This window comes from Lepidochelys olivacea, assembly GCF_965140295.1.
Source record: "Lepidochelys olivacea isolate rLepOli2 genome assembly, chromosome: 4".
Taxonomy (NCBI): domain Eukaryota; kingdom Metazoa; phylum Chordata; order Testudines; family Cheloniidae; genus Lepidochelys; species Lepidochelys olivacea.
Window position 1 is genome coordinate 72,152,298 of NC_140414.1, and position 20,780 is coordinate 72,173,077.

The following is a 20,780-nucleotide window of genomic DNA, read 5'->3' on the forward strand; positions in this document are numbered from 1 at the left end:
AATACAAAAAACCTTGTTTTAGCAGTGATTAACCTGTCACAGTTTCAGGGTTAACCGAATCTTTGCCCCCTACCCACCCTGATCTTCCTGGAGGACACCCACTTAAGATTTCAGGCTCTTGGGCAGAGACCCAAACCTCTCCCTCTATACCAGGGATTTAGGCTTGCAGTCCCTCTGCACCTCACTGATTTCTCTGGTAAGTCTGATTGTGGTCTATCGCCTGTGGTTAACCTTTCCCCAGGGGCTACAATAGTGTATACCAGTTACCAACCAGCTTTCACAAAGCCACGTACATTTATTCTCAGGATAAAAGCATTACAGAGAAAACATGTAAAAACAATAAAAATTCCTACACACATGCTAGAAGCTTATCAGAAGTCATTCGTCTTATTGGTCCCTAGTAAGTAAGTCTCTCCAACCCTTCCACAAGGGTTGGGGTCCCATTTGCACAGAAGTCCTGTCCATTTGCTGGATCAGAAAGAGGGCCCATTGTCATTATAAACTCTATTTTATACCAAAAGCCCTTTTTGCTCTCTGGTAAAAACTTCCTCAGGGGCTGATAATTCTCTAGAAGTGGTTACAACCTGAGTGATTTGCCTTAATCACCTCCCTACTCTTTTTTATTTCCTGGAGGAGCTGTGGTAACACTCCCGCAATGGAGCTACATACAATCCCTGGTCCACTGTGATACATAAACCATTCATGAAACTTAACAATGTGGTCCCTCGAAATACTGCATGGAGTTGTAATATCTGTCACAGTACCCTCTTAGAAAGGGTATATAATATTGGTCTTTAGAATGTGATGAAAGTAGACTGAATTATGTCATTTTTTTCAACAAGTTGTACAGAAGCAACATTTTCAGTTAAGATACGACAAACTACAATATTTACTTTTTTCCTAAAATATTTTTCTGGACCAATCATCATGCTATCTATGTCAATATACCCTTATTTTCATCTCAAGAGCAAATATTTTCTCTCATACCTCTATCAGATTGATACTTTATATCAGGGGTAGGGCAACCTATGGCATGAATGCCAAAGGCAACACACGAGCTGATTTTTAGTGGCACTCACACTGCCCGGGTCCTGGCCACCAGTCCGGGGGGCTCTGCATTTTCATTTAATTTTAAATGAAGCTTCTTAAACATTTTAAAAACCTTATTTACTTTACATACAACAATAGTTTAGTTACATATATTCTAGACTTATAGAAAGAGAGGGTCTAAAAATATTAAAATGTATTACTGGCACGCGAAACCTTAAATTAGAGTGAATAAATGAAGACTCAGCACACCACTTCTGAAAGGTTGCTGACCCCTGCTTTATATAAATGCTAGTTCAAAAGTTGCTACAAAAACACATCTAGACAGTTACAATGTAAAAATAACGTTTATTAATTCTTGGAATACTTCAAACTTACCACATATTATCAAAGTTAACTCATTATTCAATATATTTCATTTTTTTAAAAGATAGGCTATCAAAAGAAATACCAGTCTTTGCATGTCTGATATCGCTGCATAAGGCTGTATCTATTTAGCATTAGAACTTTGGATTTGTTCTGTTCTTACACATAATTTAAGCGCCCTCATATAAAATGTAAATAGCAATCACAAATCATAAGGGGGTTTGTGAGTGGGAAAGCCATAGTTTTCCAAGATCTGCCGCTCATTGTACACTCAGTCATGAAAATACTCGTCTAACTGGGAGATCCAAACTGAGATGGATGACCATTTGGAGAAGCAGGTGGTGGGGGTGGAGGTGGGGGCGGGGGAAATGGGAATGGTGGACTATAAATGTTAGAGTACATGTTGGGCCCTGTCCACATCATGTTTGGATTTGGGGGTGGAAAGTGATGCATCTCATTACCAACAGGTCCAAATCCTGGAGGAGGAAAAGGATACTGCAGCATCATGGGATTTTTTTGTCTGTGAGGCTGTGGAAACATTGCAGATTCTTGATGTAGCCTGTGATCTGAAGAGTACAAGTGAGGAGGTCTTAGTTGTGGTCTTGAGAAGCTTGGATTAACAGATGGATGAGGAAACCTATCCCTTGAGAAGCCAGGATTAAATTCTCTGCCACGATAGCCTCTTGAATAATTTGAAGTAGGCAGTTGTACAGACTGATGCTGAACTTCTTTTTTCTCACCTTAAAAAATAGCCACAGAATTACATTTTTTTAGTATTTATATTCAAATTTTGGAACTTGGACTATATTTAAAACAGCTTAGTCTAAAAGTCTGACAAAACAGGTGGTCTTCTCTTTATCTTTAAAATCTAATACTTAAACAGTATACGAATAAAAATATGCAACTCGCGTTTAAACAAACTCAAAACAAGGACTAGATTATGCTTAGCATTTATCAGCTGACCTATTTGTGTTTTAAAAATGATGAAAAAAACAAACATATGAACTGTAAGGTATCTTTTAAACATCTGAAATTAGTAAATGTTGTGTGATTAGTGTGGTCAATGTGGTCAATAAATTTCCATTTGTAAACAAAATGTTAAATGAACTCCATTAGGGTGGGAGGGTTTAAAACAATGCTGAAACAACAGTGATATTTAGTGGGTTTTTCTTGTAAGATTTGAAGGCTTGAAATTTAGTAGTAAAAAGAAGAAACATCAGCTTTTTCCCTCCTCCAGCATACATGGTTTATTTACCATAGAGATACTCAAATTATGAATAGCACACTCTAAAGTTTTCTTTACAATAAAATTTAAAGAGTTCGTTTTGAATAGAAAAAATATAAAGCTGAAGATGTAAAATTTGTGTTCTGATTTGGTGCAGGAGTTTTCAGATTTTAACTCCACTGAACATGCTAAGATTACTGGTACTGGATTTACCTAACAACCAACCAAATGTTTATTGGGTAAATCCAATAAACCCAATACGTTGCCTGTAGCCATCAAAAAAACCCACCACATTTTGGTCAGATAAGAAGCCAAGAGATCATATTTATGCACAGAGTTGACCAATATATGCAAGGCTAATTATAATTATATCACATTATCAACGTGAATTATTGATTCCACATATATTAATATGCCTTAAGCATACAGTATCAATATAACTTTATACTGTATATCTATTTCTAGCAGTTACAGGGCCTGTTTTGACCTATGTCTTTTTACAAGCCTGTTCACTTATGCTAAGTATCACTTTACAAAGCTGAAGTCAGCTTTGACATTAGAACACAAGAAATGTACCAAAGGCAAAATACATTAATGTTCTGACCCAGTACAAGCAGAGGAGGTATCTTCATGAACCACTATCTCGAATACTAGTATCCAAAATAAGAATAAGGACGGAACAGAACAACAAGTTAAAGAACTGGGTCAAACTGGTGGATTTTAGTGATATGTACAAAGTTTTGTAACTTGCAATATCATTTATAGGATGATAAACACGCCTAGTTAAAATATGTAACTTTGGGAGGATCCCTTGTGTGTATGTTGAATTTACCACCACCTGCACAAGACAGAGATTCCTTGAAACTAACATCCTTTAGCAATAAACCTGACTGACAATGGTTATTTGGTCTCTTGAATACATTTCATACCAAATCAAAGTGTGGTCAAGCAATTGACTATACAATTTATCAGCAGTATGCAGAATCTTGATTTCACCATTTAAATTTTACACATGTCATGCAAGGTAGTGTCAAAGGATATCCCCTATATTAACTCTAATTATTTAGTTTATCAGAGTAAGCACATAAGAGGCTTAATCAGGATTTTGATTTTTATGGTAACAAAAAGCAAGTCATGGAGCCCTTAATTAAAAGGTATTTTGACTCACTTGGGAAGATCATTTTAAAAGCATGTACATTTAAAAAACTGAGCTTATTATTCCACTGAAAGGAAAATTATCAGGATATCTTTGGTCATAAAAAATTCACAAGGTTCAGCATTAGTCATCTAGGGAATTTACATTTTTATTGACATCCCTACTGTTGTAAGAACTGAGCCAACAGGTTAATTATGAGCTCATCTGTAAAAAAAAAAAAAAAAAAAAAAAAAAAAAGTAAGCAAGTTCATAAGAGTTCACAATCTATAACAACAAATGTCAATGGGAAAAGAAGCAAAACAGAAAAACTCAATTAGCCCCAATAAAAAGGCCTAGTGATATAACTGAAGGACTATGTTAAAATCATGCTTGGTAAACAAGAAAAGTGTGGAACTGAAAATCCATAGGCCAAAATTGGTTTTTCAAAAACTAGGCCCCACAATTGGTGAACAAAAATAATGAAAGAATGGACTATTCCATCCAAACTTCCCTTTCGGGGTCCTTAAAAGACAAGACTTTAAAAAAAAAATTAGCAAAAGCAGCAGCTGTTTGCCAGCAGCTACTGAAACAAGCTTCCCATCATGGCTGCCATCCCCAAGGTCTCCTGGAACTCCAGAACTTCTTTATCCTGAACTTGAAAGATGTCTTAAGCAAACTGGGTGAGTGAGAGAGCGAGCACGCTAGATGACATCACCAGCTCAAGTTGAATCCTGCATACTTTCAGGGATGTTAGACTTTGCCAACTACTTGACACACTGTGTGTCCTTTTCTTTCCCCATCTTACTTCTTCCCTTTCCTTTTCCATTCTGTCTAATAAAAGCTAAGACTGCATATTTTGTAACACTGCTATAAGCCTGTGGCCAGAAAGAGGCACCTTACAGCAGTGCCCTGAACAGCCCAAGGCTGTTGCCAAGTCTTGGAATGGCTGATAAGACTGTGTATTTCCAGAAGAGAGGATGCAAGGGAAAGACAACCCCAGGTATAGAAGCTGCATTTTCTCTCTCTCTCATTCTTCTCTCCCCTTTTGTGTTTTTGTCTTATATCTTCTTAGGAAACAAGATCAGACTTTAACAGCAGCAGCAGCAACAGCTCCAGCCTATCACAACTAATTACCTCTCTTTTTCCCAAAAAGGACTGCTATTATTATCTTTGATATCATCAAAAAGACTGTCAAACAAGGGTTTTTGTCCTTCTAAAAATTCTTTTCAGCTCAGGGGAAAGGGAACAAGGGATGTTGTAAGGCTTTCATTTTAACTTAATACTTTACGTTTTAAATGCTTAACTGTTTTTCCTTTTTTCTGTACCTTTAATAAAAGGTTAGTAGGATTTTTAATGGCATTTACCATAGCACTAAGCAGGCTGAGGTTTTTGTATACCAAACACTGAACCCAGTTTAAAATGTTTAATGTTGAACACTAACTGGGTTAAATAACACCTTTGACTCGTTGGGCCCATTTATTCAATCTAAACTAGCACACCATTATATTGTGTTTGCACACACATGCAAATTTAATATTAAGTATATACATAATCTTCCATACAACATAATAATTAAGCAAAGTAGTATTTTTAGTTCACAATAAAGTTCTCATTTAATCTGTAAATATTTAAGCTCATCTGATAGCAATTCTTTGTTCCAATTTAGTGAGATATGTTTGTATTTGGCTTTCAGACTCAAAACCAAAAGAGAAAAACAATGGTGAACTCTTGCAAATTCCAGGTCACCACAAAACTAGTGTATCAAGGACAACTCTTGCCAGTGGTTTAAGGGTTAGACTAGTCTAAAAAACTTTGGTGCGTTTGTGAAATTTCTACAGATAAATCAACATCTAACAGATACTTTATTTTTCCAGTAAAGAAATGAGATTATTTAAATGTCAGGTACACCAGAATCCTTGCCAGACTATGTACTCTTTAATTGGTTAATGTAAATGCGGGGGGGTGTGGTTAGGTTCCAGGGAAATTTTTTTCACCAGATAAAAGACATTATATACATATACAGTATAAGTTTTAAATAATTCTATACTAACATTTTAATACTGTACTCACCAATGAGGATTGTGAAGCTTGGTTGAGGCAGGGGCGCAGCAGGATTGGGGCTTGCCCCATTCCACCCACCTGGGGCTCTTGTCAGGGAGTGGATGGGTGCGTGGCGGCTTATCCCGTTGTGCCAGCCCAGTGATGCTGCTGGGGAGTGGGGTCAAGGCATGGGGTCTTGCCCCAGTCCACCTGCCCAGCGCTCCTGTCGGGGAGCAGGGTGGGGACACAGGGGCTTGCCCACTCCCTGGCTGGAATGCCAAGCGGGAGGAACGGGGCAAACCCCTGCGCCCCCACCCCGCTATCCGGCAGGAGCGCTGGGCGAGCAGAATGGGAGGAGACACACAACGTAATCAGGGAACATTGCAGGACTTTAAAGGAGTATGTTCTCTAATAGGTCAGCGACCTAACAACATTAACTGGGACAACATTAAGTGAGGGGTTACTGTAAATGATGAACTGAGTGCTTCATCAAGATTAAATGTTTTCATTTAGTGGGTAGCGTCTTCTCTCTCTATTCAATGCCTCTGCACGGAGGCAACTGTGTCCTTCCAGCCAAGGTGACTGTGATGCAGCTCCCAGGAAGTCTGTCAGTTTTGATATATGTTGTCTAGAGAGGGACACTAATGAGTCATTTCTCCTTTTGTGAGAGTTTGTGACAGCTGCCCCCACTGTGTTCTCAGCTGCTGTCAGTTACGGAGTAAAAAACTGAATTCCATTCCTAACCATGTTTCAACAATCACACTAGATCAGCAGATTTACTTTTCATTTTTGGATAGTACGTAAATTCACAATTTAGAATATTCATTATATGTACCACAGATACTTAATAAATTATGTATATTTACATAAAAAAGTGATCATTTAGTAAAACAAAAACACACTAATAAGTTTTATGAGGAGATTAATCTGTATCAAATAGTGCAAGTTTAAGGGATATGCCCTCATGTGCTTTTAATTACAATTTTTAAAAGAACTGAAAGATTTCATGATGAAATGTACCAAAGCTCCAATATTAAACCAGTATGAAATTTAAAGAAACATCTATCACTATGCTTTTCAGACTTGGTTTGAGGGACTGAGGTTAAACCATTTATTTTCTCTATGGTATTTACTCACTTGAGTCATTCATTTCTGATTTGGGTTTCTTTCTTTCTTGATTCCGAGATTTCTTTTTCTTTGTTATTCCCTGCCTCTCCATTTCATCATCACTGAAATCTAAGGCCTTAGAGAAGTACAAAAAGATGATATTTAGAAAAATTGTCAAAAAATTGTTATACATTTAAAAGTCAACATTTTAACTTTTAGAATACCTTACAGAGGTCCTTTGGAAAATAGGCTGATCAAGTAATTACAGACTGTATCATAATGCATATGCACAAGGGATTTAAATTAAGATTTCACAGACAACTTTAATTCTATCATTTCCTAACTTCTGAATGCTTAATTTAGTTGTTTGGATGTAATAACTAACTATATATGTGTATATAAACATACATGCAGTATTGTTAGTAGTTACTGGATGCTGCCTACAATGTATTTTTACTCATTAGAAGTTATCATAAAACAGGGTCAACCAGTTATTACACAGCTAATAATTCCTCATTCAAAAATTTGAACTGGCCAGAAAAACCCTCTGCAGTATGTTGGCAGCAAAGGCATATTTAGGCCTGATAGAAGCGTGTTGTGAATTTTAAGAGTTTGTCTGATAACATTTAACAGCGTAAGCATAAGCAGAACTGCGCATGTGTAAGAAATTGCACGTTAATCATGTTTATGAGTAAAAGACCAGATAAAGTAACTAAAAAGAGCTAGAAAAGATCCACTTGAACAAACACAAAACTTGTAATGGAGGATGAAAGTTAACATAGAAATGAGAGACTAATGCATATAAAAAAAGAAAGTTATAAATAAGTAAGTTTGTGTAACAAAGGGAGGTTGACGTATTGTCCAGTGTTGGAGGCGATTATGATGGGATCGTTCTGATGAGCTTCCTACTTGTAAGTAACTGATCACCACTTGCTAAGCACTTTGCCGTAATAAAGATTTCTTAGACACATGTACAGATTAAGTGAATCTCAATCCAACACAGCACATTCTATAAATCCTCATATGGGGGGATGGAGAAATAACATTAATTTTTCTTCTTTTCTTCCCTCAGTCCAACAAATTCCCAGCTACTAAACAAAAATATTGATGAAAAGTAAAAGGCACTTTGGCCCAAATTTTAAAGGTATTTAGGCAACTAACTCATGGAAATCAGTGGGCGCCTAAATGCCTTTAAAAATCTGATCCTTCTAATTATTCAATTGCCTAGAAGCTGCAGTGAGAAATTAACCATTTACACAGAGGACAGGGTGCTTGTTAAGCACTCATTATGACAAATCAAGCTTGAAAAATAATCCAATACATAAAGTATTTTTTGTGAATAGTGCTAATCAACAGCAAAAAAAAAAAAAAAAAAGTTACTCACTTTCTCGTAACGGTTGTTCTTCGAGATGTGTTGTTCACATCCATTCCAGGCAAGTGTGCGCGCGCCGCGTGCACGCCAGCCGGAAGATTTTTCCCCTAGCAGCATCTGTAGGGTCGGCCTGGGCGCCCCCTGGAGTGGCACCTTCATGGTGCCCAATATCGGGCCCCGCCGGCCCCCACCTCCTCAGTTCCTTCTTGCCTACTATTCCAACAGAGGGGTAGGAGGGTGGGTATTGGAATGGACATGAACACCACATCTCGAAGAACAGTTATGAGAAAGTGAGTAATCATTTTTTCTTCTTCGAGTGATTGTTCATGTCCGTTCCAGGCAGGTGATTCACAAGCTAGAGCTCAGGAAGTGGGGTCGAAGTTATCCACAGAAAAGAGCACGGCTCGCCCAAGAGCCGCATCGTCTGAACTGCTGTGTAATTGCATAGTGCAACGTAAATGTATGCATCGAGGACCACGTAGCTGCCCTGCAAATTTCCTGAATAGGGACTTGTGCCAGGAATGCCACAGAGGAGGCCTGGGCCCTGATAGAATGAACGGTTATCTGCGGAGCGGGTTCCTTTGCCAGGGTATAGCACTCCCTAATGCAGGACGTTATCCATGATGATATGCGTTGAGAAGATCCTGGGAAGCCCTTCATTCTGTCTGCCACGGTTACAAAGAGTTGGACGGACTTCCGGAATGACTTAGTTCTCTCTCTATAAAAGGCTAAGGCCCTACGCACGTCCAGTGAGTGCAGCCTACGCTCCCTATCAGAGGAGTGTGGCTTGGGATAAAACACTGGGAGGAAGATGTCCTGGGTCATGTGAAAATGGGAGACAACCTTCAGGAGAAAAGCCGGATGAGGCCTGAGCTGGACCTTATCCTTATGAAAAACTGTGTAAGAGGGCTCAGACATGAGGGCCCTGAGCTCCGAAACCTGTCGAGCCAAGGTAATTGCCACAAGGAACGCGACCTTGAATGAGAGATATAACAGGGAGCAGGTGGCCAGAGTTTCAAATGGTGAGCCTGTAAGCCTGAAGAAGAGTAAATTGAGGTCCCAGATAGGGACCGGCCGATGCGTGTGTGGGAAAAGCCTGTCCAAACCCTTGAGAAAATGACTGACCATAGGGTTTGCAAAGACCGAGAGACCATCTGAGCCTGGATGGAAGGCGGAGATAGCGGCCAAGTGGACCCTTATTGATGATCGGGACAAGTCTTGATGCTTTAGGTGAAGGAGGTAGTCCAGTATAAATGATATGGAGGCAAGGAGCGGCGACTGACTACGTTGCTCCGCCCAGATGGAAAACCTTTTCCACTCGGCCAGGTAAGTAGCCCTGGTGGAGAGCTTTCTACTACCCAGGAGGACTTGTCTAACCTGGTCCGAATAAGACAGCTCTGCGGCACTTAGCCATGGAGCATCCAGGCTGTAAGGTGGAGCGACTCCAGATTCAGGTGCCGGCCTTGGTCCAGCGTGATCAGGTCAGGGACCAGCGGTAAGATGAGTGGGACCACTATGGACATTTCCAAAAGTGAGATGAACCAGTGCTGACGCGGCCATGCCGGCGCTATTAGTATGACTCGGTCCCGGTCCCTGCAGATCTTGAGGAGCACCCTGTGGACTAGGGGGATAGGTGGGAAAGCATATAGCAGGCAGCCCTCCCATGAGAGAAGAAAGGCGTCCCCGATGGACCCCAGGCCATGGCTCCCAAGGGAACAAAATGTCTGACATTTCCTGTTGCCCAGAGTGGCGAACAGGTCTATCTGGGGAGACCCCCAGAACCGGAAGATTGAGCTCACATCTGGCTGAAGGGACCACTCATGGTCATTGAAGATCCGGCTAAGACTGTCCACCAGTGTGTTTCACACCCCTGGGAGGTATGAAGCTGCAGGTGGATCGAGTGCTCTGTGCAGAAATCCCACAGTGCAAGGGCCTCTCGGCACAGGGGAGAGGTGCATGCACCCCCGTTTGTTGATATAAAACATCGCCGAGGTGTTGTCCATGAGGATTGAAACACATCTGCCCATTATGTGCGTTTTGAAAGCGTAGAATGCCAGACGCACTACACTCGTCTCTTTGACATTGATGTTAAGAGCGAGGTCCACCGGAGACCAGAGGCCTTGGGTCTTGAGGTCCCCTAGGTGAGCCCCCCAACCCAGATCCGAGGCGTCTGACACCAAGGTGAGCAAGGGCTGAGGGCTCAGAAAAAGGCACCTCTGCGCAAACCATTCGAGGGTCGAGCCACCATAGGAGGGAGTCCAGTACCAGGCGGGGCACGGTTACGACCCTGTCCAACGCATCGGGATGGTCTGTACACCGCCAGCCAAGACTGAAGTGGGCGCAGCCTGAGCCTGGCATGCTGCACCACGTATGTGCAGGAGGCCATGTGTCCCAGTAGCTTTAGACAGTTTCTTGCCAACGTTGTGGGGAACCGTCTGAAGCTCTGTATGATGTCCTGAAGTGACTGAAACCTGGCCTCCGGGAGGTTCGCCCTGGCTTGGGTAGTGTCCAGGACCGCACCTATGAACTCCATCCTCTGCACCGGGGACAGGTTAGATTTCTCCTCGTTCAGAAGGAGACCTAAGTCGAGGAAGGTCCTCCTTCAAAACTCGACCTGAGCCTCCACCTGGGCTCTCGAGCGACCTTTGATCAGCCCAGTCGTCGAGGTATGGAAAAACCTGTATCTGGCACTTGCGCAGGAACGCCGTGACGACTGCCATGCATTTTTTGAATACTTGGGGGGCAGTCGACAGTCCAGACAGGAGAATGGTAAACTGGTAGTGGCCTCCGTTCACCACAAATCTGAGATAGCATTTGTGATATGGGACTACTGCGATATGAAAATACACGTCCTTCAAGTCGAGGGTGGTGTACCAGTCTCCTGTCTGGAGGTTAGTGAGACCATGCGGAACTTGAGTTTCTTTACGTACTTGTTCAGCTGTCGCAGGTCCAGTATGGGTCTGAGGAAATACCGGGAGTAGAAACCCTTGCCCCTAAGCTACTGAAGAACCTCCTCCACTGCCCCTACCAAGAAGAGGGACTGCTTCTCTTGAATTAGAAGTTGCTCGTGAGAGGAGTCCCTGAAGAGGGACAGGGCAGAGGGTTAGGAGGGGGCGGGTGGTACAGAATTAGATGGAATATCCCTTCTCAACCATGTGGAGCACCCATCGGTCTGAAGTAATTCGAGACCAGGCACAGTAGAAAGGGGATAGACAGGACGAGAAAGTAAGATGGGAAGGATCCAATGGTCGTACTGGCAAGCCGTCCTCGACCGTATCCTCAAAAGGGTGATCTAGAGCCCAGTGGGGCCCTGGGCTGGCCCCAGCTTTGTCCAGAGGGAGCTTTGCCTCCTCCGAGTGCTCCTGTTCTGCCTATGCGGAGTGTCCTGGCGGTTTTCGGGTTGGTAAGGACGAGCGGCAGGTTGAGGCCTAAAATGTTTGCGCTGGAGAGCAGGCATGTGAAGCCCCAGTGAGCGAAGGGTAGCCCTCAAGTCCTTCAAGGTGTGAAGTCTCTTATGGTTGGCTTACCCCTGGAGTAGAACAGGGGGCATGCGGTCACCAGAGATTTGTCCCTCCTTTGGGGGGAGGATGGCACCGGGAGGCGCATCATAGAATCATAGAATATCAGGGTTGGAAGGGACCCCAGAAGGTCATCTAGTCCAACCCCCTGCTCGAAACAGGACCAATTCCCAGTTAAATCATCCCAGCCAGGGCTTTGTCAAGCCTGACCTTAAAAACCTCTAAAGGAAGGAGATTCTACCACCTCCCTAGGTAACACATTCCAGTGTTTCACCACCCTCTTAGTGAAAAAGTTTTTCCTATTATCCAATCTAAACCTCCCCCACTGCAACTTGAGACCATTACTCCTCGTTCTGTCATTTGCTACCATTGAGAACAGTCTAGAGCCATCCTCTTTGGAACCCCCTTTCAGGTAGTTGAAAGCAGCTATCAAATCCCGCCTCATTCTTCTCTTCTGCAGGCTAAACAAGCCCAGCTCCCTCAGCCTCTCCTCATAACTCATGTGTTCCAGTCCCCTAATCATTTTTGTTGCCCTTCGCTGGACTCTCTCCAATTTATCCACATCCTTCTTGAAGTGGGGGACCCAAAACTGGACACAGTACTCCAGATGAGGCCTCACCAATGTCGAATAGAGGGGAACGATCACGTCCCTCGATCTGCTCGCTATGCCCCTACTTATACATCCCAAAATGCCATTGGCCTTCTTGGCAACAAGGGCACACTGCTGACTCATATCCAGCTTCTCGTCCACTGTCACCCCTAGGTCCTTTTCCGCAGAACTGCTGCCTAGCCATTCGGTCCCTAGTCTGTAGCTGTGCATTGGGTTCTTCCGTCCTAAGTGCAGGACCCTGCACTTATCCTTATTGAACCTCATCAGATTTCTTTTGGCCCAATCCTCCAATTTGTCTAGGTCCTTCTGTATCCTATCCCTCCCCTCCAGCGTATCTACCACTCCTCCCAGTTTAGTATCATCCGCAAATTTGCTGAGAGTGCAATCCACACCATCCTCCTGATCATTTATGAAGATATTGAACAAAACCGGCCCCAGGACCGACCCTTGGGGCACTCCACTTGATACCGGCTGCCAACTAGACATGGAGCCATTGATCACTACCCGTTGAGCCAGACAATCTAGCCAGCTTTCTACCCACCTTATAGTGCATTCATCCAGCCCATACTTCCTTAAATTGCTGACAAGAATACTGTGGGAGACCGTGTCAAAAGATTTGCTAAAGTCTAGAAACAATACATCCACTGTTTTCCCTTCATCCACAGAACCAGTAATCTCATCATAAAAGGCGATTAGATTAGTCAGGCATGACCTTCCCTTGGTGAATCCATGCTGGCTGTTCCTGATCACTTTCCTCTCATGCAAGTGCTTCAGGATTGATTCTTTGAGGACCTGCTCCATGATTTTTCCAGGGACTGAGGTGAGGCTGACTGGCCTGTAGTTCCCAGGATCCTCCTTCTTCCCTTTTTTAAAGATTGGCACTACATTAGCCTTTTTCCAGTCATCCGGGACTTCCCCGGTTCACCACGAGTTTTCAAAGATAATGGCCAATGGCTCGGCAATCACAGCCGCCAATTCCTTCAGCACTCTCAGATGCAACTCGTCCGGCCCCATGGACTTGTGCACGTCCAGCTTTTCTAAATAGTCCCTAACCAGCTCTTTCTCCACAGAGGGCTGGCCATCTCTTCCCCATTTTGTGATGCCCAGCGCAGCAGTCTGGGAGCTGACCTTGTTAGTGAAAACAGAGGCAAAAAAAGCATTGAGTACATTAGCTTTTTCCACATCCTCTGTCACTAGGTTGCCTCCCTCATTCAGTAAGGGGCCCACACATTCCTTGGCTTTCTTCTTGTTGCCAACATACCTGAAGAAACCCTTCTTGTTACTCTTGACATCTCTGGCTAGCTGCAGCTCCAGGTGCGATTTGGCCCTCCTGATATCATTCCTACATGCCCGAGCAATATTTTTATACTCTTCCCTGGTCATAAGTCCAACCTTCCACTTCTTGTAAGCTTCTTTTTTATGTTTAAGATCCGCTAGGATTTCACCATTAAGCCAAGCTGGTCGCCTGCCATATTTACTATTCTTTCGACTCATTGGGATGGTTTGTCCCTGTAACCTCAACAGGGATTCCTTGAAATACAGCCAGCTCTCCTGGACTCCTTTCCCCTTCAAGTTAGTCCCCCAGGGGATCCTGGCCATCCGTTCCCCGAGGGAGTCGAAGTCTGCTTTCCTGAAGTCCAGGGTCCGTATCCTGCTGCTTACCTTTCTTCCCTGCGTCAGGATCCTGAACTCAACCAACTCATGGTCACTGCCTCCCAGATTCCCATCCACTTTTGCTTCCCCCACTAATTCTACCCGGTTTGTGAGCAGCAGGTCAAGAAAAGCGCCCCCCCCAGTTGGCTCCTCTAGCACTTGCGCCAGGAAATTGTCCCCTACGCTTTCCAAAAACTTCCTGGATTGTCTATGCACCGCTGTATTGCTCTCCCAGCAGATAGCAGGGAAATTAAAGTCACCCATGAGAATCAGGGCATGCGATCTAGTAGCTTTCGTGACCTGCCGGAAGAAAGCCTCATCTACCTCATCCCCCTGGTCCAGTGGTCTATAGCAGACTCCTACCACTACATCACTCTTGTTGCACACACTTCTAAACTTAATCCAGACACACTCAGGTTTTTCTGCAGTTTCGTACCGGAGCTCTGAGCAGTCATACTGCTCCCTTACATACAGTGCTACTCCCCGACCTTTTCTGCCCTGCCTGTCCTTCCTGAACAGTTTATAACCATCCATGACAGTACTCCAGTCATGTGAGTTATCCCACCAAGTCTCTGTTATTCCGATCACGTCATAGTTCCTTGACATCACCAGGACCTCCAGTTCTCCCTGCTTGTTTCCAAGGCTTTGTGCATTTGTATATATCAGGTCCGTTGCCGCCTCAAACACTTCCGGCGTCGATGGTGGTTGTATGTCCACCAGATGGTTCAGGGATCGAGGAGGGTTCAGACTCGACTGGACCCCGGCCGGGGCAGGAACTGACGAAACCCTGGCCGGAAGCGAGGCAGAGGCGGTCTGTCCCAAGCCACTCGTGGACAGCGCCGGCCCCTTAGGCTTCAAGGGGGGTGATCGGTCCCTCACCAGCCTCTTCTTTACTGGCACGGGAGATGGTGAACGGTGCCGAACTGAGGCTGACGCCCTATGGCCCGAGTAGTGGCAGTGCCACTGGGCTTTAGAATCCTTAGCCCGGCCCATTTCGGCCCATTTCAAGCACTGCACAGCGAAGAGGACATGCTCAGTGCCGGGCCGTTGGGTCTCGGGTCGGATTGCGGTCTCAGAGCCACCTCCATGAGCAGGCGTTTTAGTCTCTGCTCTCTGTCCTTACGGGTTCTTGGGTGGAAACCCTTGCAAATGCGGCACTTGTCCTTTTGATGAGTCTCACCAAGGCACTGCAGGCAAGATGAGTGAGGATCACTCTTGGGCATAAACTTTCCACAGGACTCACAGAGTTTAAACCCCGGAGACCTGGGCATACCCCCAAAGGGGAAACGAACTATCTAACAAACCACTGCTAACTATATGAAAAGTACAACTATAGAGAATAACTGTTTACACTCAGAACAAAGACACTGCTAAGGCCCTTGCTCTAAGAGCGAGCAAAGTTCCAGCTAGCCGTCACGGGCGGTAAGAAGGAACTGAGGGGGTGGGGGGTCGGCAGGGCCCGATATTGGGTGCCATGAAGGCGCCACTCCAAGGGGCGCCCAGGCCAACCCTATGAACGCTGCTAGGAGAAAAATCTTCCGGCTGGCATGCACACCTGCCTGGAATGGACATGAATAATCACTCGAAGAAGAAAACACCAATACATTTTAACTTAATGTCTCTTACTTTAATTCATTATCCACACGTACAGAATATAAAATATACACATTTTATACAATAGAAGTTTCACAACTCAAGTAAATTTTAAACCTGCATGGTGGTGGTAAGAACACTGCTTGCTGAAAGCTGGAGTAACAAGAGGAAAATACTTCTTTATTTTAAAGAATATTGATCTTTAAAGACCATTTGCCACTATTATAATGCATTCAATACTTCTGCAACATTTGTATTCTGATTTAGCTTGGCTATGCAGCATTTGGAAATCTGGCTAACACAATTCATTTAAGATTAATATTACTCATTAAAACGTCACAGCATCCACCCACACACTATGAAGAAGTCTTGTGGTGTGATTAGTTCTTTGAGAATTTGCTCCTTTGTTCTGGACTTTAAAAAATGAAATAAAACAAAACCATAACTAAAGCCAAAATTATTTTGCTACTATACTAAGAACCCATATTAGTAAGTGCAGAAAAACAAAATGGGCACCTGTTTCTATTAAAGGTAGTGAGCTAACACACTGCTGAAATGCTTGGATTTAAACAAAAATCATTAAAAAGGTAACACAGACCAGCACATTGCTATATTCAGACTTCTTGTATTACATTCATAAGGGAACCATAAAAGTCATGAAGTATATGCCAATATAATGTTTATGATTGAAAAAACCTTTCAGCAACTTTTTCCAGTCATGATTCTTAAAAGACCTTGCATAATCTTTGCTCCCGCCCTAGAACAACTAATGTACCTCCTGCAGCTAACTTTTTTGTTTCACTTAATGCACTGTAAGAATCACCTTATGGAAGAGCTGCAACGACTTCCCCTGAGCATTGTAGCAAATGGACCAATCTCAGAGTTTGCTAGAAAAAGCTGTGTGGCTTAACTGCCCAGATATCATCATGTGACCCCAAAGATGGGGGCCCAAGGCATGGGACAACTGAGTTCATGGTTAATCCAGACCTACTTGAAAATTACAAACTTGCCAGTAAAAAGTGTTAAGGCAGAGAGTTATATGGGTCCCTGGTGCCTGTGCTCCACTAATATTTAAGAATGTGGGCCTGACTCCACCAATGTTTGGGCTTACTGCACTTTAGGGGGCCCCACACTTCAGTGGGATGAGGGGTCCAGGGCGACCTGGGGGGTTAGTGGGGGTCCTGGCGCTGGCAGCAGGGAGCGACCTGGCCCCAGTTCGCCCCTGTTCCACCCCCATTCCACCCCTTCCCCCAAGCCCCTGCCTCTTTCAGGCTTCTGCCCCATCCCCCAATGCCGGGAGTCAGCGGGGTGGGGCAGAGTGGGGTGGGCTGGGGCTGGGTCACTTGCTGCTGCCTGCATCAGGCCCCCCACTAGCCTCCCAGACCACCCTGAAGCACGGGCCCCCCCCAAAGTTTGGTAAGCCCAAACACTGGTGGAGCTGGGTCCACGTTCTTTAAATATTGGTGGAGCATGGACACCACAGACCCACCAAAAGTTATATAAACCTGGCGCCATGGCGTTAAGCCCATATGTTAAAGAGAGAACAAGGAAAAGAGGCCTGAAATGGTTTGACCTAAGTGTGAGAGAATAGGAGTTAGGTGCTTCAGTGCTTTTGAAAATCCTACTAGGCACACCTCTGAATATTTAGGCACCTAAATACCTGAAGAAATCAGACCCTAGCTAACTAGAATATGGTTTAATACTAGAAATTAAAGGAGTATTGGATCATAATTACAGAAAAGTGACTGGGCGAAAAAGAAGGTCCTTCATCCATGTAAGATTGCTAGGGACCCTTTTGTAGCCTGTACTGGAGAGAGCTCTTGTATAGCACCAGTAAACCCTGGTTTTTGAAGGCTGTTCCAAAGCTCAAGTGATGCTGAGAAAAGTGGAATGAGCCCCATTCCACAAATAGGAATGTAATGGCAATGCTCTCAGAGAAGAACTACTGCTGGATAGCTCCACAACTTGTTTCTGGAAACAGTCTCCAGAAAGAAAGGTTTCTTACTTGTAAACTGGAGTTCTTCGAGATGGCTCTGCATATTCACACATATGGGTTTTGCACTGCCTAGTGGTGCCTAATGATAGAACCTTCTCCAAGCAGCATCCATTAAGAGCGCTCTCACGCCCCCTGCCACATCTTCCTTCAGCATCTCCAAACGTTCTGAGGGCAAGGCTATATAAGGGGATGCAGTGCCCTCTACCACCTGTGTTCCTTCCACCACCACCACAGAGACACAGAACAAAAGGGCTGAGAAAGAGGGGAAGGCAGGTGGGAAGTAAATAACCTTCATTTCTTCTTTGAGTGGGTCTGCATATTATTACATAAGAACAGCCTCCTGGGTCAGACCAAAGGTCCATCTAGCCCAGTATCCTGTCTTCTGACAGTGGCCAAAGCCAGAAGCCCCAGAGGAAATGAACAGAACAGGCAATCATCCATCCTGTCACCCATTCCCAGCTTCTGGCAAACAGAGGGTAGAGACACCATCCCTGCCCATCCTGGCTAATAGCCATTGATGAACTTATCTAGTTCTATCCTCCATGAACTTATCTAGTTCTTTTTTGAACCCTGTTATAGTCTTGGCCTTCACAATGTCCTCTGGCAATGAGTTCCACAGGTTGACTGGGCGTTATGTGAAGAAATACTTCCTTTTGTTTGTTGTAAACCTACTGCCTATTAAACATATAGCACAACCTCACTAATTGACAACTGTGACAGAGCCATCCATCACACATTACCGATGTTGTAAGCCAGTCCCCAATTCAAGAAAGCATTTAAGCACATGCTTAACTCTTATCATGACACATGGGTCTCGAACGCAGGGTTCCTAGTCACGGCCATGCCCCAACCCGCCACCTCGCAGTCTCCATTTATAGGCAGTTTGATAAGCGGTGCTGAAAATAACCTGGAGGAGAGAACACAGTCCTAACTGAACAGAAACTGAAACACCATTCTACCCAATCTAGCTTCAGACCGTGAGGCCAAATCGAGAGTATAATACTTAGCAAAAGCGTGTACAGAACTTCTGATCGCAGCTCTGCAAATTTCAGTAACAGACACTCGCTTAAGGTAAAGAATAGAAGCCGCTGCAGCTCTAGTGGAATGAGATTGTACTGTTGCTGGCACAGGAATGTCTGCTCTTGTGTAACATTCAATAATACATTTTAATCCATCTAGAAATAGTCTGGGAATAACTGTATAACCAATGTGATTGTTAGCATAAGACATGAATAATCTAGATGATTGTCAAAAGCTTTTAGTTTTATCTAAATATGCAAGAACTCTTACTTCCAAAGTACGTAAAACAGATCACCCTTATTAATGTGCAACTTTGGAAAATAAATACCATCAAATTAATTGTCTGATGTGAAAATCAGAGGCCACTTTTGGCAAAAACTGGGATCAGTCCTAAGAACCACCTTATGTTTATGAAAGGACATAAAAGGTGGACCAGCCATCAAGGCATTCAATTCACTCACACCCTTTCGGCTGTTATGACAATAATGAATTCCATTTTAACTGACAAATGATAAGGAACACTCATCCAAGGATTCAAAAAGGTGGCTTCTCGAGTGTAACTAAAACCAAATTAAGATCTCAAGGAGGGACAAGATTTCTCAAAGGGGGAATGCATAATGCATTGCCCCTTCATAAACTTCTTAACCATATTATGCACAAGCAGCCATCTACCAGCTACTAAAAAATGGTAAGCAGAGATCTATTTGAAAGTTCAGTTGTCAGCCGAATGAGATAAACCCTTCGTTTTTAAGGTGCATTAAATGTTCTAAAACACAAGGTATGGAAGCTGAGACCAGAAAATCAGACTTTCACTTCATCCAAGCCACAAATCTGGTCCATTTCAAATGGTAACATATTCTACCTCTCTAGAATTAAGCAGTATATCCTGAACCAATGAGGAACATGTCTGTTCAAGAGCCAGAATCTGATCACCCAGGCCATCAGGCAAAAGCACTGCTGATCTAGATGAAGAATCCTGCCCCCTTGCTGAGACAGAAGACGACATACAAAGACTCCACTGAACAACTGAAGGGGATCCATAAGCCACTGTGGATACCACCAAGCAGGAGCAACCAGAAGCATCTTAATCCTAGCCTGACTTATCTTTCTCACTACCTTCTGAATCAAAGGAAGCGGGGGGAGGGGAGCATACAGATGGCCCCTTTCCATAGTGTAGAATGAAAGCATCTGATATGGATTGACTATTCCTGTCTGCACTTGAATAGAAAGGGCAACACTTTTTGTTGAAACTCATAGCGAACAGGTCCATGTCTTGCTGACCCCAACTGGAAAATATGCTCTGAATCAACTGATCCTTCAGTGACCATTCATATATTTGAGAACTGTGTCTATTGAGACAATCTGCAATTGTGTTCTGACCTGCTAAATGTAGGACCACTGGATAAATGTCACCAAGAATGCACCAGTCCCATAACCTAATCACCTCCGCACATAGCTTAGCAGGGTGAGCACCCACATTTGTTGGCATAACACATAGCAGAACTACTTGCAGAAACCTTCCATGTGAGGGAGGAATGATCTGAGGGACAGACAAATGGCTCAAGTCCAACACAATGTGCAAGCCACTCTCTTGAAAAGACCAGTGACCTCAAACTTTAAGTTGGTTCAGATGCACCCTTCATCTCTCCCAACATCTGTTGACACATATGAAGTTACTGTTACCAACAACAGGAGACTGAACTGGACATCTCTGAAAACGTTTGCTGACCACCACATTATGTGTGTCCAGAATGTCTCAAGGCATGATGACTAACATTTGAGGATTATACAGATTTGTTTATATACTCAAGACATCCAATGCTACACTGGTCTCATTCTGAGACATGTAAATGGAATCTTGTAAGTAGTAGCTGCCATGAGACCCAGAGAAAAGATTAGTATCGTAGTGTCATCTGTGAACTTGCATATCTGAATGTTTAAAATATATTGCAATATCTTTTACAAATTCTGTCCTATGATAGAAAGGCTTTCCATGCTCCTAGTCCAATATGAAGCCTATGAATAAAAATTCCGAGATGGACAGAGATTTGATTTTTTGACATTCAGAAGTTGTCCCATGTCTGAGGAAAGGGTGGTT

General features: G+C 43.6%; 1 protein-coding gene across 2 annotated transcripts in view; it reads right to left on the reverse strand.

Annotated features, from left to right (window-relative positions):
* Positions 1-1,395: 1,395 nt before the first annotated feature.
* The window catches only part of NAF1 (nuclear assembly factor 1 ribonucleoprotein), a 73,530-nt gene continuing 54,145 nt past the window's right edge, over positions 1,396-20,780 (reverse strand). Inside the window, exons 7-8 of one of the 2 annotated variants that reach the window (XM_084627220.1) lie at positions 6,951-7,056; positions 1,396-2,153 (exon numbers count right to left, since the gene is read on the reverse strand). In XM_084627220.1, coding sequence (XP_084483346.1) covers positions 1,705-2,153; positions 6,951-7,056 — 555 coding nt within the window. In that variant the 3' untranslated portion in view covers positions 1,396-1,704. The remainder of the gene's footprint in view (positions 2,154-6,950; positions 7,057-20,780) is intronic. The other variant, XM_084627219.1, reaches the window with a different exon arrangement.